General features: G+C 51.8%; 1 protein-coding gene and 1 pseudogene across 3 annotated transcripts; both read left to right on the top strand.

Annotated features, from left to right (window-relative positions):
• Positions 1–4523: 4523 nt before the first annotated feature.
• Positions 4524–8618, top strand: LOC120651703 (transcription factor UNE10-like). Of its 3 annotated transcripts, XM_039929301.1 has the most exons (5): positions 4564–5722; positions 5927–6046; positions 7321–7386; positions 7501–7917; positions 8020–8414. In XM_039929301.1, the coding sequence occupies exons 1-5, from the start codon at positions 4910–4912 to the stop codon at positions 8122–8124; spliced, it is 1521 nt and encodes a 506-aa protein (XP_039785235.1). In that variant the 5' UTR covers positions 4564–4909; the 3' UTR covers positions 8125–8414. The 3 variants fall into 3 exon arrangements, with proteins under 3 accessions (XP_039785234.1, XP_039785236.1, XP_039785235.1); XM_039929300.1 differs by having other exon boundaries at positions 4524–5722; positions 7321–7917; positions 8020–8618; XM_039929302.1 differs by lacking the exon at positions 5927–6046 and having other exon boundaries at positions 4541–5722; positions 8020–8618.
• Positions 8619–11174: 2556 nt separating this feature from the next.
• Positions 11175–16012, top strand: LOC120648040 (annotated as a pseudogene).
• The last annotated feature ends 578 nt before the right edge of the window (positions 16013–16590 follow it).

The following is a 16590-nucleotide window of genomic DNA, read 5'->3' on the forward strand; positions in this document are numbered from 1 at the left end:
GACGTTGGCGTTGCTTGGACTATGGCTAATCCAAAATACAAGCCTGGTGAGCCTATGTTGTCAGAAGAGGCTTTAAAAATTGCTGGGGAAAGTTGTGAAGGCTTGCATGCTTTTGTCATGCAAAAAAGTCTGCATCGTACTACTGAAATTTCTGCAAAGGTGCCTGCATCCTGCTTTGATACTGACGGTGAATTGCAATTGACAGTAGGATTCAATGACCTGTATGACCTTTTCAACTTGGACAGTCTGGATGTTGGCTTGTTAAGGTGCTGGACATTGTAAGTCCCTTCAATCTAAAAAAATTCTATAATTCTTTACAAACAAGCTCATGCTAAGAAATTGTTTATTTGTAGGAAAATGATGAAACTGGCTGAGGAGATGAAATGCAATATTGGCTTTTTGGACCCACAAATTTTCTCGGCTACAGTGGTTCAATTCAAGAGCAATGATGTGATTCAAGCAATTAAAAAGGCTATGAATCACGACTACGTGGTCGGTGCCTTCAACACCGGTAGCCACTGGGTACTGGTCATCATTGCGATGAAGTGGAATGTGGTCTGGTATTTGGATTCTTCTAAAGGTTTTCCATTGCGAAAGTTCAAGGATGTAGTAACTGTTGTCAAATGCTAAGCATATTGTAGGTTTTGTTCACAAAAATTCCATCTCTTAATGTTTCTATTCAATATCGCTGATCGTGCAGGGCCTATTCTGAGTACATTGATCCTAAGATGAAAAAAAATCAAAAAACAAACCTAAACTCACACACAAGACAGATATCCCGGTAACAGCCCGGTTTTTCTTTAAAAGTGCCTTCATATGTGTTTTGTACCGCCTTAACTTTGTCATTTTTGTACTTTCTTCATGTAGTGCGCTCAGCAGCCATCGGGGAGCACGTCTTGTGGATTCTATGTTGCATTTAACATGTACAAGCTACTGTGTGACCTGTGCAATTTGAAAAAGGCTTCTGTAAGTATATATACTGATCAGCCTTGTATCTGCTCACATTCTGCATTTCAATTCAGAAATAGATATTTAATTGTATTCTCAATAATTGTATTATGCAGGATTTCAAACAAAGCAAACAGGCATATCAAAATGCACTAAGGATGGTCCAGGGGATGTTGGCCGAATTCATTCTTAAGGAGATCATCGACCCAAAGGGCTGCTTCTATGATCCTACAGCAGATGCCGCCGCGTGAGTTCATTCTAGATGCTCAGAATCTGTGTCCTTTAAACTTGATACTTGTAACTTGTAACCAGCAGTGTACATGTGTAACTTGATGATGTGTACATGTGTATCTATATATGTGCTTGATGTGTATATATATGTGTGATTGATGTGTATGTGCTTGTTGTGTGATCTCTGATGTCTGCTGGTGGCTGCCAAATCCTGACTGGTTTCAGGATGCAGCCAGAAAAGCGGCAAATGCTGGGGTGGCAGATATATGTGTAACGGGCATTAACTAAAGCGAGTTACAAACACCACCGAGCTTGAAACGGGCATCAAATAAAACCCGTTACCTAAATTATAATAGGTAACGGGCACCAAAACGACGCGTTACCTATATAATATTATGGTAACGGGTGTTAAACATAAACCGTTACGGAAACTGACAAGTGAGACCAGATAGAGACGCATGGTCAATGGTAACATCTATTTGTAACGGGTATTACAAAACAATGGTTACCTATATTCTATTTCAGTAACGGGCCTATGTTAACAAATGTTACCATATCTGACCAGTGGGACCAGAAAAAGACGCTTTGGTTATGGGTAACACCTGTTTGTAACGGGCTTTTCTAAATGCGCGTTACCTATATAAATCTATGGTTACGGGTTTCACAAGTTGACTGTTACCAAATATGACAAGTGGGACCATGTAAGACACGCTTTGGTCATGGGTAACCACATATTGTAACGGGCTCTGTACAACTACCGTTACCTATATTATAAAAGGTAACGGTCTTTGTTAGCATGGCGTTACAAAATATAAGTACTTGTAATGGTGTTTGACAGACACCCATTACAATTTTGCTCTGTGGGCCCACAGAAAACTCAAATTTGTGTTACGGGTCACAGCTTTTTGTATCGGGCCAGGTTTAGAGCACGTTACGATTACGTGCTCTGTGTAACGAGCATGCGCCCGTTACCTTTATACTATCATTTGTAACCCGATAACAGTAACGGTTGCTAGGCCCGTTACTGAAGGGTCATCCGTGTCCATTACAAATCTGTGTTTCTCACGTAGTGCATAACTGTATGTTAAACCGTCTGATACGGTGTACCCGTGCAAGGAGGTGAGCAAGCTGGGGGACGAGAGAGCTGCTGTGTTGTGGTCATCATGATCGTGCCAAGTTGGAGCATGCATCTCCGTACGTGTGACTTCTTGCTCGCTCATGGCTTGTGTGTTTACATTATTGCTGCAGTCTAGTTATCTTTTTTTTTATTTCCGAGGTCTGGTAGTACAAGTTGCAGTATATGTACATACAGCCAAATTAAACACACGCACTCACACACGCGACACATACCACCACACACCACTAAAGTGGACGCTAGACCTAGCTCCTTTTACAGTTATACTACCACACGTACACCTACAAAATACTTACGAACCAGCTTCGCTAGTGACGCGCGTTGTCGCTTCCCCTTGTGGTCCATAGGCGTCTAAGGTCCTGCAACGAGAAATGGGGAAAAACCATGGTGAGAAACCAGCGTCGAGTAGGACTCAGAACGCTGACCGGCAGAAAACCAGCCACCAAACGATGGATAAACATTGTTTATATTAATAAAAGTATATCTTTTTTGGTTTTACATTAATAGAGATGAAATAATGGTGTGTCTACCAAGGACAGATACCAGTGGGTGGGCATCCTGCGGCCTATAAGACCAGTTTCCTTGTACAGATACCTATGGCAAAAGTTAGGTAACCGAGCCGGATGAATTTCATGAGAATGAAACTTCTCTCACATCCCATAAAACTCTCTCTTATCTCTCTTCTAATAAATATTCTGCCACATCAGCAAAATTAAATGCCTATGAAACTATAATAAAACTCCACTGAGACTAGTCTAAGATGAATAAGATTTTTTTTGGAAAAAAAGAAAATATTATGAATGCACTTAATCAGTGGGCCCTTGGTATGATTATTGGCATGATTAACTATGAAAAACAATAATTATTCCTCAATGATGGCGATTGCGCGAAGACGGGGATGACGTACGTTCTTATTCAGTTTGCTTGTTGTAGCGATCAGTACATTATACTTGACATTGACAAAGATATGAGGCAGGTACACACTCTGCTTCCCTTGCGTGTTAACTTCGACGAGAATTGAATAAACTTTTTTAGAAAATAAAATTTCCAGGTATAATTTACACTTTGCCATGCATATTAGTAGTTCTTTGAGGATATGAGCTATACAGTGCGTGCAGCTATGACTTAACAGGTCCTATGCAACAGTGCACGAATATAATATGTCGATCATGGACGGACACAGGGCCTTTTCAGGCTACTCTTTCCTCTGCACACAAGATTGATCATGTCGTGTGCGCAGATAGTCACTGGCTTTTACCCAGAAGGCAAACCTTGGTGGGAACCAGCTATAAGATGGAATAGTGCAGTGTGACAGAACAAGCCGAATCGGCGTTAACTCATATATAGACACTTGAACTGAATGCTGACATGATGGCGCGCGAGATTAGCAACGGAATTCCAGTTGGCCTCGGCAGTGCGATCGTTCCGAAGAAAGGATGGCAGAACGATCGGGCGGTCGTACGTTCTATATAAGAAAAAAATAGCTAATGTTATATTCCCTCCGTTCTGAAATATAAGATATTTTAGATTTTTCTAAGTCAAACTATTCTAAATTTGGCCAAATTTATAGAAAAGAATAGTAATATTTTGAATGTCAAATGAGAATAATTAGATCTGTTATAAAATATATTTTTATAATTTACTTATTTTGTCAAATTTAGACTATTTTGATTTAGAATAGAACAAAATGTGTTACAATTCAAGACGGAGGGAGTAGGAACAAACAAACGCATACATCACGCCACCCAAATCGGGGAGCAGTACTATGTCCTGTCCAGGAGCAACAGATCAGAGAGAACGGCCGGCAGCGCAGCAGGCCAGCCGCCTCGGCGCCACCACTCGATGGCTATCGCCCCACCCACCGGCCGGGCCGGGGATCCCATTCATCCGCGGCGCGCTGCCGACACACCGGCGGCAATCATCAACGGCGCGAAGCCGCCGCGCAAGTACACACTGTCGATCGCCGCCGTGTGCCGAGCCGAGCCGAGCGTGCAAAAATCGGCCGGAAAGTACAGCGCCCGGCACTGGCGCCGCAAGTACTACGATGGCCACGGGGATTGGGAAAGCTGGCTGCCTCCGCGCGCGCTCGTGTGGAGGCCGAGGCCGCTACGTGCCCGCCTCCTCCTCACAGAGCCCTAGTCCCCCCTTCCCCCCGTGCCGTCCCTCTCGCTGCCACCTATCCGCGCCCATCTCCTCCGATCCGCCGCCCGCCGTCCTCACACGCACGAGCGATGCGTTGCATGGCTCCGCCACACCCGTAGCGGCCCTCGCGCCCACCCACCCGCGGCCGCACATAAATATCTGCATCTCCGCCGCCGCCGCCGGCCTGCGGCTTCACACACACCATACTAGTAGCTACACACGCCTATACTGCTATACACGACACGCTAGCAGCAGCTCCTGATCACACTCACACCATAGTCTCGCTCTATAGCTCGATCGGCGATTGGCCCGGCCACCGTTGCTACCCTCCGAGCGAGCGCGGTGCCGTCGTGTCGCGCTGCAGGGACGCGCGGCTGCAGGCTGCACTGCTGCTGCAGCGCGCGACATAGGTGGGGGTATATATCGGCCCCGCGATCGCGCGCGACTAGGGAGATGAACCAGTGCGTGCCGAGCTGGGATCTGGACAACCCGGCGCTGGTAGCAGCCGGCGACGGCGGCGGCGGCGTTAGCAACCACCCGGTGACGACCGCGGCCGGCAGCGCGCACCACCGGGGAGCGGCGGTGACGGCGGCCGGCGGGGCGTTCGCGCCCGTCGTCGTGCCCATGGCGGACCACTACTACGAGGTGGCGGAGCTGACGTGGGAGAAGGGCAACATCTCCTCGCACGGGCTGCTCAACCGGTCGCCGCCGAGCAAGTACCACCACCCGCCCGCCGCGCCGCCGCCGCCGCCGCACCTGCAGGGCATAGGGGGAGACGGCGGGGCCGCCCGGGACCGCGAGACGCTCGAGGCGGTGGTCGGCGAGGCCGCCGCGCGGTCGCACTTCCTCTCTCGGCCTGCGGTGCACCTCGCGCCCTGGGTCGGGGTCGGGGTCGGGGCGGGCGGCGCCGCCGCCGTGCCGCGCGCCGGCGCGGACGCGCTGGTGCCGTGCGCCGCGAGGGTAGACGAGGCGGCCGCGGAGGGGGCGGACGCCGCCGACGCGTCGAGGAGGAAGCGGGCGCGGGTGGTCGGCGAGGACGGGCTGGTGTGCGCCAGCCAGGGGAGCACCGCGCCCGGCCGCCGCGGCGACAGCGCCCTGATCACGCGGGACGCCTGCGGCACCGGGGCCGACGACGTGTGCGGCTTCACGACCACCACCAACAACTCGACGTCCCTGGAGCGCGAGGACAAGGGCTCCCCGGACACGGAGAACACCAGCATCGGCGGAGGCGCCAGCGACTCCCGCTGCTTCAGCCGTCGGTCGCAGGCAAGCTAGCTGAGCCGCTGCTACGCTGATCTGATATGATCATCAACTATACATACATACATACATACATATATATATATATATATGCGCGCGCGCGATTTACTTGCAGATTACAAATTCCCTAAGCTTACTGTATTTTGTATGAATCCATCATATGCATGCATGTCTCTGCTGCCGAAATGAAAAAACAAAAAAAAATCAAAGAGAGAGGGCCTGTGCGACGAGGGGGAGAACGTGGTGATCACCGGCGGCGACGGGGCGGTGAGGTCGTCGGTTTCGACCAAGAGGAGCCGGGCTGCTGCCATCCACAACGAATCTGAGCGTGTAAGAAATTCAAAATTCCCTTTTTCATGCTACTGCTAGCTCGTCTAGTTCACACGAACTGGCCGATAGGTACGTGTACGTACTACGTTGCAGGTGAAATGCATGGTCCAGCGCTATGGTACGTACGCACACGCTTCTGCAGTGTTTTTTTTTTTTTTGGTCGAGAGCGCCCAGCTTTCTGGTGTCAAAATCATGGGCCATACGCCAAACAGTTTCCGATTGCTTATACACTGCTTCTACCGACGTGTTACGTTGGAAGCCACTTGATATTGGCCGAGATTTACTACTTCAAGAAATACAAATAGAGCTATTTTTATATGCACCAAGAGCTAGCCCCAAATCTGTGCATTTTTTCAATTCCAGCGAACCAAATAAATGCCAGCATGCGTCCGATTCCCCACCTTCCTGTAGTTGTCACGCCGAGAGTTGCGAGCGACCTTTTTCAACATGGGTATGGCCTTTTTTTGAAACATGGGTATTGTCATATTGAAACAGCTCAATCACTTCTATTATTGCATGTTTAGCTGTTTACTCAACTAACAAGGTAGCCTAAGAGGATTTCTCATCTCAACAAGAGGGGGGGGGGGGGGAAAGAGTCCTGGAAATATCGCTTCCGATCCATGCGTATATATGTGCAGATTTTTGTGGACGTTGATGGCACGTGGCCAAAATCATCCTTTTCTTCTTTATTAGCGGCGGGCGGGAATACCATAAAGATTTAAGGAACATTCGAATATGTTTGGGGACAGAGCCGAGACCGGTATATTCGTGTGTTATCTGTCTGCCCGTGTTTGCGTCCTGTTGCCACTTTTTTGGCTCTGTGTTACCACTGTGGCCATGACTTCCCTATGTCTATGAGGGATAAGCTCCACGTAGCTATCGTGCGCCGCTCGGGGTAGCTTAATTGGTCGCCGCGGAGGAATCCTCGAGGTTTCCAAGCTTCCCAGTGTGACCAGCGACTAGTACACGGACGGACTCCAAAGAAGATGCAATGTGCCTCTTCAGGTTGATGTCCATGTCATGCTAGCTCTAGTTGCTTCAGTTCAGAACTACCATGTGCTGTTGCCTGCTGGTTGAGACTGAAAGAGCAAGAGCTTGCTCAGACTTTGCATGGCTCATGGCCCATGGGCCAAAACTAGTTCGGCCACCATGCAACGCCTCGGACCACGAAAACTCAGGAACAAGACTTTCTTTATAATAACATGTACTACATGTACAAAAAATATAATGTGTACTATGTAATAATAATAACATTATGTTGTGTTGCGTTTCAGAAACGAAGGGACAGGATCAACCAGAAGATGAAAACGCTGCAAAAGATGGTCCCGAACTCGAGCAAGGTGAGCCGGCTGCTGCTGCTGCCTGCTGCGACTCAGACAACGCAACCGATCCGACTAACAAACACACTACGCGCGCGCTTTGCGCTCACGTTGCCTCTCCTTGGCCTGGCGCAGACGGACAAGGCGTCGATGCTGGACGAGGTGATCGACTACCTGAAGCAGCTGCAGGCGCAGGTGCAGGTGATGAGCCGGATGAGCAGCATGATGATGCCCATGGCGATGCCGCAGCTGCAGATGTCCGCCGTCATGGCGCAGATGGCCCAGATGGCGCAGATGGCGCAGATGGCCCAGGGCATGATGAACATGGGCTCCCTCGCGCCGCCGGCCGCCGCCGCCTACGCGGGTCTCACGCCGCTCATCATGCCCCCCTTCGTCCCCGCCATGCCGCCCTGGGACCCCGCCGCCTCCGGCGCCGCCGCCGTGGGCGCGGCGGCGGACCGCACGCCGCAGCCCGCCGCGTGCGTCGCCGGCGCCGCGCCGCCGGACGCCTTCTCCGCCTTCCTCGCGTGCCAGGCGCAGCAGAGCGGCCAGGTACGCACGCCGACCGTATCCATATCTACGTGCGTGCCGCGTACGTGCAGACGATATCTAAGGGGTCAAGGGTGGTTGCTGACGCGAACGGATCTTTTGCAGCAGCAGCAACCGAGCGGCATGGAGGCGTACAGCCAGATGGTGGCGCTGTACCAGAAGATGAGCCAGCAGCAGCAGGGCCAGCCCGGCAGTTCATCCAAGCAGTGAGCACGTAGCTGCTCTTGTACATCCTTTTGTTTGCTTGATTGAAAACCCAATTCCAGGGGCCTGTTTGGGAGGGTTTCCGCCGGCTCCGGCTCTGGCACTGTAGCATCACTGCAGCGCGGAGCCGACGGAGCCACCTAAACCAGGCTCCACAGCTTCAATGAACAGTGTTGCATGTTAGTGAAACAAGAGGAGATGATGGGCCGGAGCCGCTCCTATAAACAATGCTGCTACAGTATTTTTCTGCTTTGAAGCTAGGGAGCCCTCCCAAACGGGGCCTAGCTGTCCCTCCATCGCATCTGTCCAGATTTCTTTCTTTTTTTTCTCCTGTGGTGAGGCGTGGGCCCCGAGTCGTGCAGTTGAGGTGAAATCCGTCGACGCGGTTACATGTACCATCATGTATTTATTCTGTTTTTGACCCGCCTAGCCTTGTATAAATGACCAAAAATCCTTGATTTATGCTGTCAGTCTAATTGCTGAAGATGACGTTCAGGTAAGAATTTTTTTTAAATAATATTATTTTAATAGTTAATCGTAGAAATAAATAACGAAATTGCAAAAATAGGTGACAGTCGGCCCACCAATAGCCGATAGGCGACCTGTCGGCTCCGAAATTGCCAACAGGTAGCTATCGGCCATTGGAAGGCCGACTGATCTGTGCCACATCGGCTCCGTTGAGCTGAAGTGGGTTGTCGGCGAGAATGGGTCCAGTCGGCCCCTCCCTGTCCGACTAGCCTAGTCGCGCCGATAGGGGGCCAGTCAGCTGCTCCGTGGCCGATAGGCCTATCGGACATTTACCCCCCTGCCCCCCCCCCCCCCCGGCGGTCTCGGCCTTTCACCGCGAGAGATTTACCGCCGCCCGACCCTCGACCAACGCGGCGCCGCTCCTCTGCCTGGGAGCCAAGCCACGGCGCCGCCCCTCCGCCGAGCCAGCGCCGCCGGTGTCTGCTCCTCCGCCCGGCCACCGTCGCCGCCCCTCCGCTCGCCCCGGCCCAGGCCGCGGCGCCCCTCCGCCTAGGCGCCGGCCGTTGGGCGGCGCACAGCCGGCGGGCGGGGCCGGCAGGCCCCTTCGGGCCTCCCCGACGCCGGTGCCGCGGGCGGCCGGGGCGCGGCGCTGCGCGAGCCCGGAAGCGTGGTGGGGCACGTGCGGCCGAAGCCTTTGCTCCCTCGATTCCGACCACGACGAGTAGTGATTGCATCGTTTCGAAGGTGAGTTTTTTGAACAAGTCTTTGTTAATTGGAGTTATAGTGATTATTAAAGACCATGATTAGACTATATGAGTAGTTTAGTTTCTAAATTTTATAAATCTCTTATTTGTTTAATTCTGAGTATGCAGTGACTTCGATTAGGAAATGTAATATCGTTTTGAATAGAATGAATTTAGTGATATATGGATTTGACTTTTAGAACATGATGTCACCTGAATTAAATAAAAAGTATCAAGGAGTGTCGTCTAACGTGAGATTATGTGGTTCATTATCAGGAATGAGTTCGGAACTAGTAAATATCAGAGTTCATCATGGCAACGGATTCATTAATTATTGCGATTCCGGGGTAGATTTGAGTCAGTTTCAGTATGTAGATACAACAATTCCGAATCCATTGCAAATGCGTCATGCGGATGTATTAGGTTGGATGCATGATTTTTCTGCAAGTTGACCCAAGCTACTGGAGGATCAAAGTTAGTGGGGTGGTTCCAAGACTACGTGAACATGGTTGGCGGTGGGAACTTGTGAGATGAGCAACTCGAAATGTTGGCGTGCTTTGGTCCATATGGCTACCAACAAAATGAAATTCCCTCTTGTTGTGCTCGTTCAGCAAGAACTAGCTAACGAAACTCAAGGGGAGAGTAGCCATGCCGTTGCTGCAACTGAGATGGTCGCTAAAATCAAGTGGCCTCCTGAAAATTCAGTTGCAGAGGATCAGCAGTCGCAGCCTGAAGTCCACCAACAAGCTTAGCATGAAACTAAAACTGGCAATTGGGAATTCGGAGGTCACATGATTGCAGATCAAGGGGAATTAGATGAGACAATAGTTGATGAAATGGATCTAGATGACGAGGAGTACAAAACCTTTGTTGAAGGTAGAGATGGTCATTTATTTGAAAATGAAGATACTATCCCTCAGGATTGGGGCAATGGAGATCACAAGTGGTCAATTGTTTCATGATAAGAAGCACTTGTAGCATGCTATTAAGAAGTGGTCTTTCTTAGAAAACAAACCATTCAAGGTGGTCGTTTCCAATCCGACCACTTATGATTTCAAGTGTCTCGCCCCGGGTTGTCCCTGGCGCGTTCACGGGTATCTGCCGAAGGCTGAGAGCAACTTTGTGGCCTCGATCGTCGTTGCCCACTCGTGCAAGCTTTCAAAAACTGTTGTGAAGCAGAGAAACATGACAGCAGAATTTGTGGCTACTGTGATGTATGGAGAAATTGTGAAGAAGACTTCCATCTCACCTTTCCAGATTATGCTTGCAATATCAAATAGGTACTCCTATGAAATATCTTATGACATGGCATGGCGAGCAAAGTAGAAGGCGCTTGACTGGAGGTTCGGCTCGTACAAGGATTCGTACCACCACCTCCCACATCTCCTGGCACTACTACAGAGTAGAAACCCTGGAACTATAATTGATATAGATGACTACCAGAATGCTAATGGTGATAGAGTTCTTAGGCGTGCGTTCTAATCCTTTGGTTGCATGATTCAAGCTTTCAAACACTGCATACCAGTTCTTTCCGTCGATGGTACATTTCTTACAGGAATGTATAAAGGTCAGATGTTCACTTGCATTGGGGTGGACGCAAATAACTAGGTTGTGCCGATTGCCTTCGCTTTTGTTGAATCTGAAAATGCTGTAAGTTGGTTGTGGTTCCTTTCACTGATCAAGCGGGCGGTGGTTTGTGAGAGGCCAAACGTGTGTGCAAGCAAAGAGCAAAGGTAATACCTTCTACTAGCTGATTTGAGCGGTTATTCGTTTCAATCAGCCCTCCGTAACTTCGACGGGCTGTAGACCCCGCCGCCACTTTGCGATTTCGTGTAGTGGTTGGACATGGAGCAGTCGCCGAAAGCTAAGGACTACGTTCAGAGGCAAGCAAGGTGCGCTGCGGAAAGGTGGCAGCGAATGATGCATGAGGAAAAAATGAAAGAGAAACACAAGATAGAGCAGCAAGAGATCCGAAAGAGGATTGAAGCAGTGAAACATAAGGAGGCGGAGGAGTGTGAGGCGGATAGAGAGAGAAAGTGAGAGAGGGCACGACGTGCGAAGGATGCGGGGCTCGAGGCCATTAAGAAAAGAAAGTATCCCAGATGCACTCAGTGATGTACCAGGAGATAGTCCTGGCATTTCTAATTCCCTAAGGCATGTTAGGTCTAGTTCGAGCACGAGGTTACCGTGCTCGATGCACATGCCACTGCACTTTGTTGTTTTAGAGAATCTGTCGGGTACCACGATTAGGCACACCCTAATCGGGGTACTAAGGTCACCCTAAAAACGCAAACAAATGTTAGGCGACTGGGCCCACAAAGGCCTACGGCCTCCTTCCAACCTGGAAGAAAGAAAAGGACTCAAAGAAGCCCAGCATGCGGCCCATTTGCACCCCCCCTCGGACCCGCGGGGTAATCTCCGTCTCGCTCAAGTGTTCCCATCGAGACCCTCAACTGCGCCCTGCGTCTCCGCCTCGCTCGAGGGTAGCGAACCTACCCTCGAGCAGGCAAGACATCTCTGCCTCCCTCGAGGGTAGCGAACCTACCCTCGAACAGGGCGAATCATCTCCGCCTCGCTCGAGGCCACCCGTCGACGTAAAGGACAAACGGCCCTTCCGCTCACCCGCCCATCGTACGGAGGCATTAAATGCCAACCACTCCTCCGCAGCACCCGGGACAGACGGCGTCAGGCTGCCATTCCCCACAGTGGCTGTGACCGGAGTCCCGTCCACTAACTCTGGTCACTGCTCCGCCATCCCGGACGCTGTGGCAGCACTGTGGAACCTGCGACACGGGACGAGACGGGCTCGGCACTGCTCCCGTTACTATTCTGCCAACTCCGGCTGTCCGGACTCCACCTCACCACACGCATGGCCCCGGGGCCACCTGTGGCAGAACCACCTGAATTATCCCGGCTCAAGTGCGCAGGCCATCACCATAAAGGCAACACCGGCTCAAACGCACTTCAAACGGAACAATCCTTGGTCTGTCGGGTAACGTCCCGATACAACCACCGGTTCTCGGATCGAACAAGCATACCCTGCACGAAGGCGAGTCCAGAGATATTACAACCACCATTTTACAACACAGACATAGTAATGATTACAAACCAGTTCAAACCATTATTACAAAACCAACTTAAGTAAAGCAGTTATACAAGCCATAACTTAAGTTCAGAGTTTAGACAGTGGAAGATAAAACACGACGGCTACAACACATCACAAAAGGATGCCAGGCTAGCCCAAGCATGGTATCACTCGTCATAGTCATTGCCGGCCGAAGACGTATCCCACTCTACGGACCAGCCAGGAGGCAACGAGCAAGGGGTCGGGGTCGGGGTCGGGGCGGGCGGCGCCGCCGCCGTGCCGCGCGCCGGCGCGGACGCGCTGGTGCCGTGCGCCGCGAGGGTAGACGAGGCGGCCGCGGAGGGGGCGGACGCCGCCGACGCGTCGAGGAGGAAGCGGGCGCGGGTGGTCGGCGAGGACGGGCTGGTGTGCGCCAGCCAGGGGAGCACCGCGCCCGGCCGCCGCGGCGACAGCGCCCTGATCACGCGGGACGCCTGCGGCACCGGGGCCGACGACGTGTGCGGCTTCACGACCACCACCAACAACTCGACGTCCCTGGAGCGCGAGGACAAGGGCTCCCCGGACACGGAGAACACCAGCATCGGCGGAGGCGCCAGCGACTCCCGCTGCTTCAGCCGTCGGTCGCAGGCAAGCTAGCTGAGCCGCTGCTACGCTGATCTGATATGATCATCAACTATACATACATACATACATATATATATATATATATATATATATATATATATATATATATATATATATATATATATATATATATATATATATATATATATATATATATATATATATGCGCGCGCGCGATTTACTTGCAGATTACAAATTCCCTAAGCTTACTGTATTTTGTATGAATCCATCATATGCATGCATGTCTCTGCTGCCGAAATGAAAAAACAAAAAAAAATCAAAGAGAGAGGGCCTGTGCGACGAGGGGGAGAACGTGGTGATCACCGGCGGCGACGGGGCGGTGAGGTCGTCGGTTTCGACCAAGAGGAGCCGGGCTGCTGCCATCCACAACGAATCTGAGCGTGTAAGAAATTCAAAATTCCCTTTTTCATGCTACTGCTAGCTCGTCTAGTTCACACGAACTGGCCGATAGGTACGTGTACGTACTACGTTGCAGGTGAAATGCATGGTCCAGCGCTATGGTACGTACGCACACGCTTCTGCAGTGTTTTTTTTTTTTTTGGTCGAGAGCGCCCAGCTTTCTGGTGTCAAAATCATGGGCCATACGCCAAACAGTTTCCGATTGCTTATACACTGCTTCTACCGACGTGTTACGTTGGAAGCCACTTGATATTGGCCGAGATTTACTACTTCAAGAAATACAAATAGAGCTATTTTTATATGCACCAAGAGCTAGCCCCAAATCTGTGCATTTTTTCAATTCCAGCGAACCAAATAAATGCCAGCATGCGTCCGATTCCCCACCTTCCTGTAGTTGTCACGCCGAGAGTTGCGAGCGACCTTTTTCAACATGGGTATGGCCTTTTTTTGAAACATGGGTATTGTCATATTGAAACAGCTCAATCACTTCTATTATTGCATGTTTAGCTGTTTACTCAACTAACAAGGTAGCCTAAGAGGATTTCTCATCTCAACAAGAGGGGGGGAAAAGAGTCCTGGAAATATCGCTTCCGATCCATGCGTATATATGTGCAGATTTTTGTGGACGTTGATGGCACGTGGCCAAAATCATCCTTTTCTTCTTTATTAGCGGCGGGCGGGAATACCATAAAGATTTAAGGAACATTCGAATATGTTTGGGGACAGAGCCGAGACCGGTATATTCGTGTGTTATCTGTCTGCCCGTGTTTGCGTCCTGTTGCCACTTTTTTGGCTCTGTGTTACCACTGTGGCCATGACTTCCCTATGTCTATGAGGGATAAGCTCCACGTAGCTATCGTGCGCCGCTCGGGGTAGCTTAATTGGTCGCCGCGGAGGAATCCTCGAGGTTTCCAAGCTTCCCAGTGTGACCAGCGACTAGTACACGGACGGACTCCAAAGAAGATGCAATGTGCCTCTTCAGGTTGATGTCCATGTCATGCTAGCTCTAGTTGCTTCAGTTCAGAACTACCATGTGCTGTTGCCTGCTGGTTGAGACTGAAAGAGCAAGAGCTTGCTCAGACTTTGCATGGCTCATGGCCCATGGGCCAAAACTAGTTCGGCCACCATGCAACGCCTCGGACCACGAAAACTCAGGAACAAGACTTTCTTTATAATAACATGTACTACATGTACAAAAAATATAATGTGTACTATGTAATAATAATAACATTATGTTGTGTTGCGTTTCAGAAACGAAGGGACAGGATCAACCAGAAGATGAAAACGCTGCAAAAGATGGTCCCGAACTCGAGCAAGGTGAGCCGGCTGCTGCTGCTGCCTGCTGCGACTCAGACAACGCAACCGATCCGACTAACAAACACACTACGCGCGCGCTTTGCGCTCACGTTGCCTCTCCTTGGCCTGGCGCAGACGGACAAGGCGTCGATGCTGGACGAGGTGATCGACTACCTGAAGCAGCTGCAGGCGCAGGTGCAGGTGATGAGCCGGATGAGCAGCATGATGATGCCCATGGCGATGCCGCAGCTGCAGATGTCCGCCGTCATGGCGCAGATGGCCCAGATGGCGCAGATGGCGCAGATGGCCCAGGGCATGATGAACATGGGCTCCCTCGCGCCGCCGGCCGCCGCCGCCTACGCGGGTCTCACGCCGCTCATCATGCCCCCCTTCGTCCCCGCCATGCCGCCCTGGGACCCCGCCGCCTCCGGCGCCGCCGCCGTGGGCGCGGCGGCGGACCGCACGCCGCAGCCCGCCGCGTGCGTCGCCGCGCCGGCGCCGCGCCGCCGGACGCCTTCTCCGCCTTCCTCGCGTGCCAGGCGCAGCAGAGCGGCCAGGTACGCACGCCGACCGTATCCATATCTACGTGCGTGCCGCGTACGTGCAGACGATATCTAAGGGGTCAAGGGTGGTTGCTGACGCGAACGGATCTTTTGCAGCAGCAGCAACCGAGCGGCATGGAGGCGTACAGCCAGATGGTGGCGCTGTACCAGAAGATGAGCCAGCAGCAGCAGGGCCAGCCCGGCAGTTCATCCAAGCAGTGAGCACGTAGCTGCTCTTGTACATCCTTTTGTTTGCTTGATTGAAAACCCAATTCCAGGGGCCTGTTTGGGAGGGTTTCCGCCGGCTCCGGCTCTGGCACTGTAGCATCACTGCAGCGCGGAGCCGACGGAGCCACCTAAACCAGGCTCCACAGCTTCAATGAACAGTGTTGCATGTTAGTGAAACAAGAGGAGATGATGGGCCGGAGCCGCTCCTATAAACAATGCTGCTACAGTATTTTTCTGCTTTGAAGCTAGGGAGCCCTCCCAAACGGGGCCTAGCTGTCCCTCCATCGCATCTGTCCAGATTTCTTTCTTTTTTTTCTCCTGTGGTGAGGCGTGGGCCCCGAGTCGTGCAGTTGAGGTGAAATCCGTCGACGCGGTTACATGTAACATCATGTATTTATTCTGTTTTTGACCCGCCTAGCCTTGTATAAATGACCAAAAATCCTTGATTTATGCTGTCAGTCTAATTGCTGAAGATGACGTTCAGGTAAGAATTTTTTTTAAATAATATTATTTTAATAGTTAATCGTAGAAATAAATAACGAAATTGCAAAAATAGGTGACAGTCGGCCCACCAATAGCCGATAGGCGACCTGTCGGCTCCGAAATTGCCAACAGGTAGCTATCGGCCATTGGAAGGCCGACTGATCTGTGCCACATCGGCTCCGTTGAGCTGAAGTGGGTTGTCGGCGAGAATGGGTCCAGTCGGCCCCTCCCTGTCCGACTAGCCTAGTCGCGCCGATAGGGGGCCAGTCAGCTGCTCCGTGGCCGATAGGCCTATCGGACATTTACCCCCCTGCCCCCCCCCCCCCCGGCGGTCTCGGCCTTTCACCGCGAGAGATTTACCGCCGCCCGACCCTCGACCAACGCGGCGCCGCTCCTCTGCCTGGGAGCCAAGCCACGGCGCCGCCCCTCCGCCGAGCCAGCGCCGCCGGTGTCTGCTCCTCCGCCCGGCCACCGTCGCCGCCCCTCCGCTCGCCCCGGCCCAGGCCGCGGCGCCCCTCCGCCTAGGCGCCGGCCGTTGGGCGGCGCACAGCCGGCGGGCGGGGCCGGCAGGCCCCTTCGGGCC

The sequence above is a fragment of the Panicum virgatum genome, chromosome 9K (genome assembly GCF_016808335.1).
Source record: "Panicum virgatum strain AP13 chromosome 9K, P.virgatum_v5, whole genome shotgun sequence".
Classification (NCBI taxonomy): Eukaryota; Viridiplantae; Streptophyta; class Magnoliopsida; order Poales; family Poaceae; genus Panicum; species Panicum virgatum.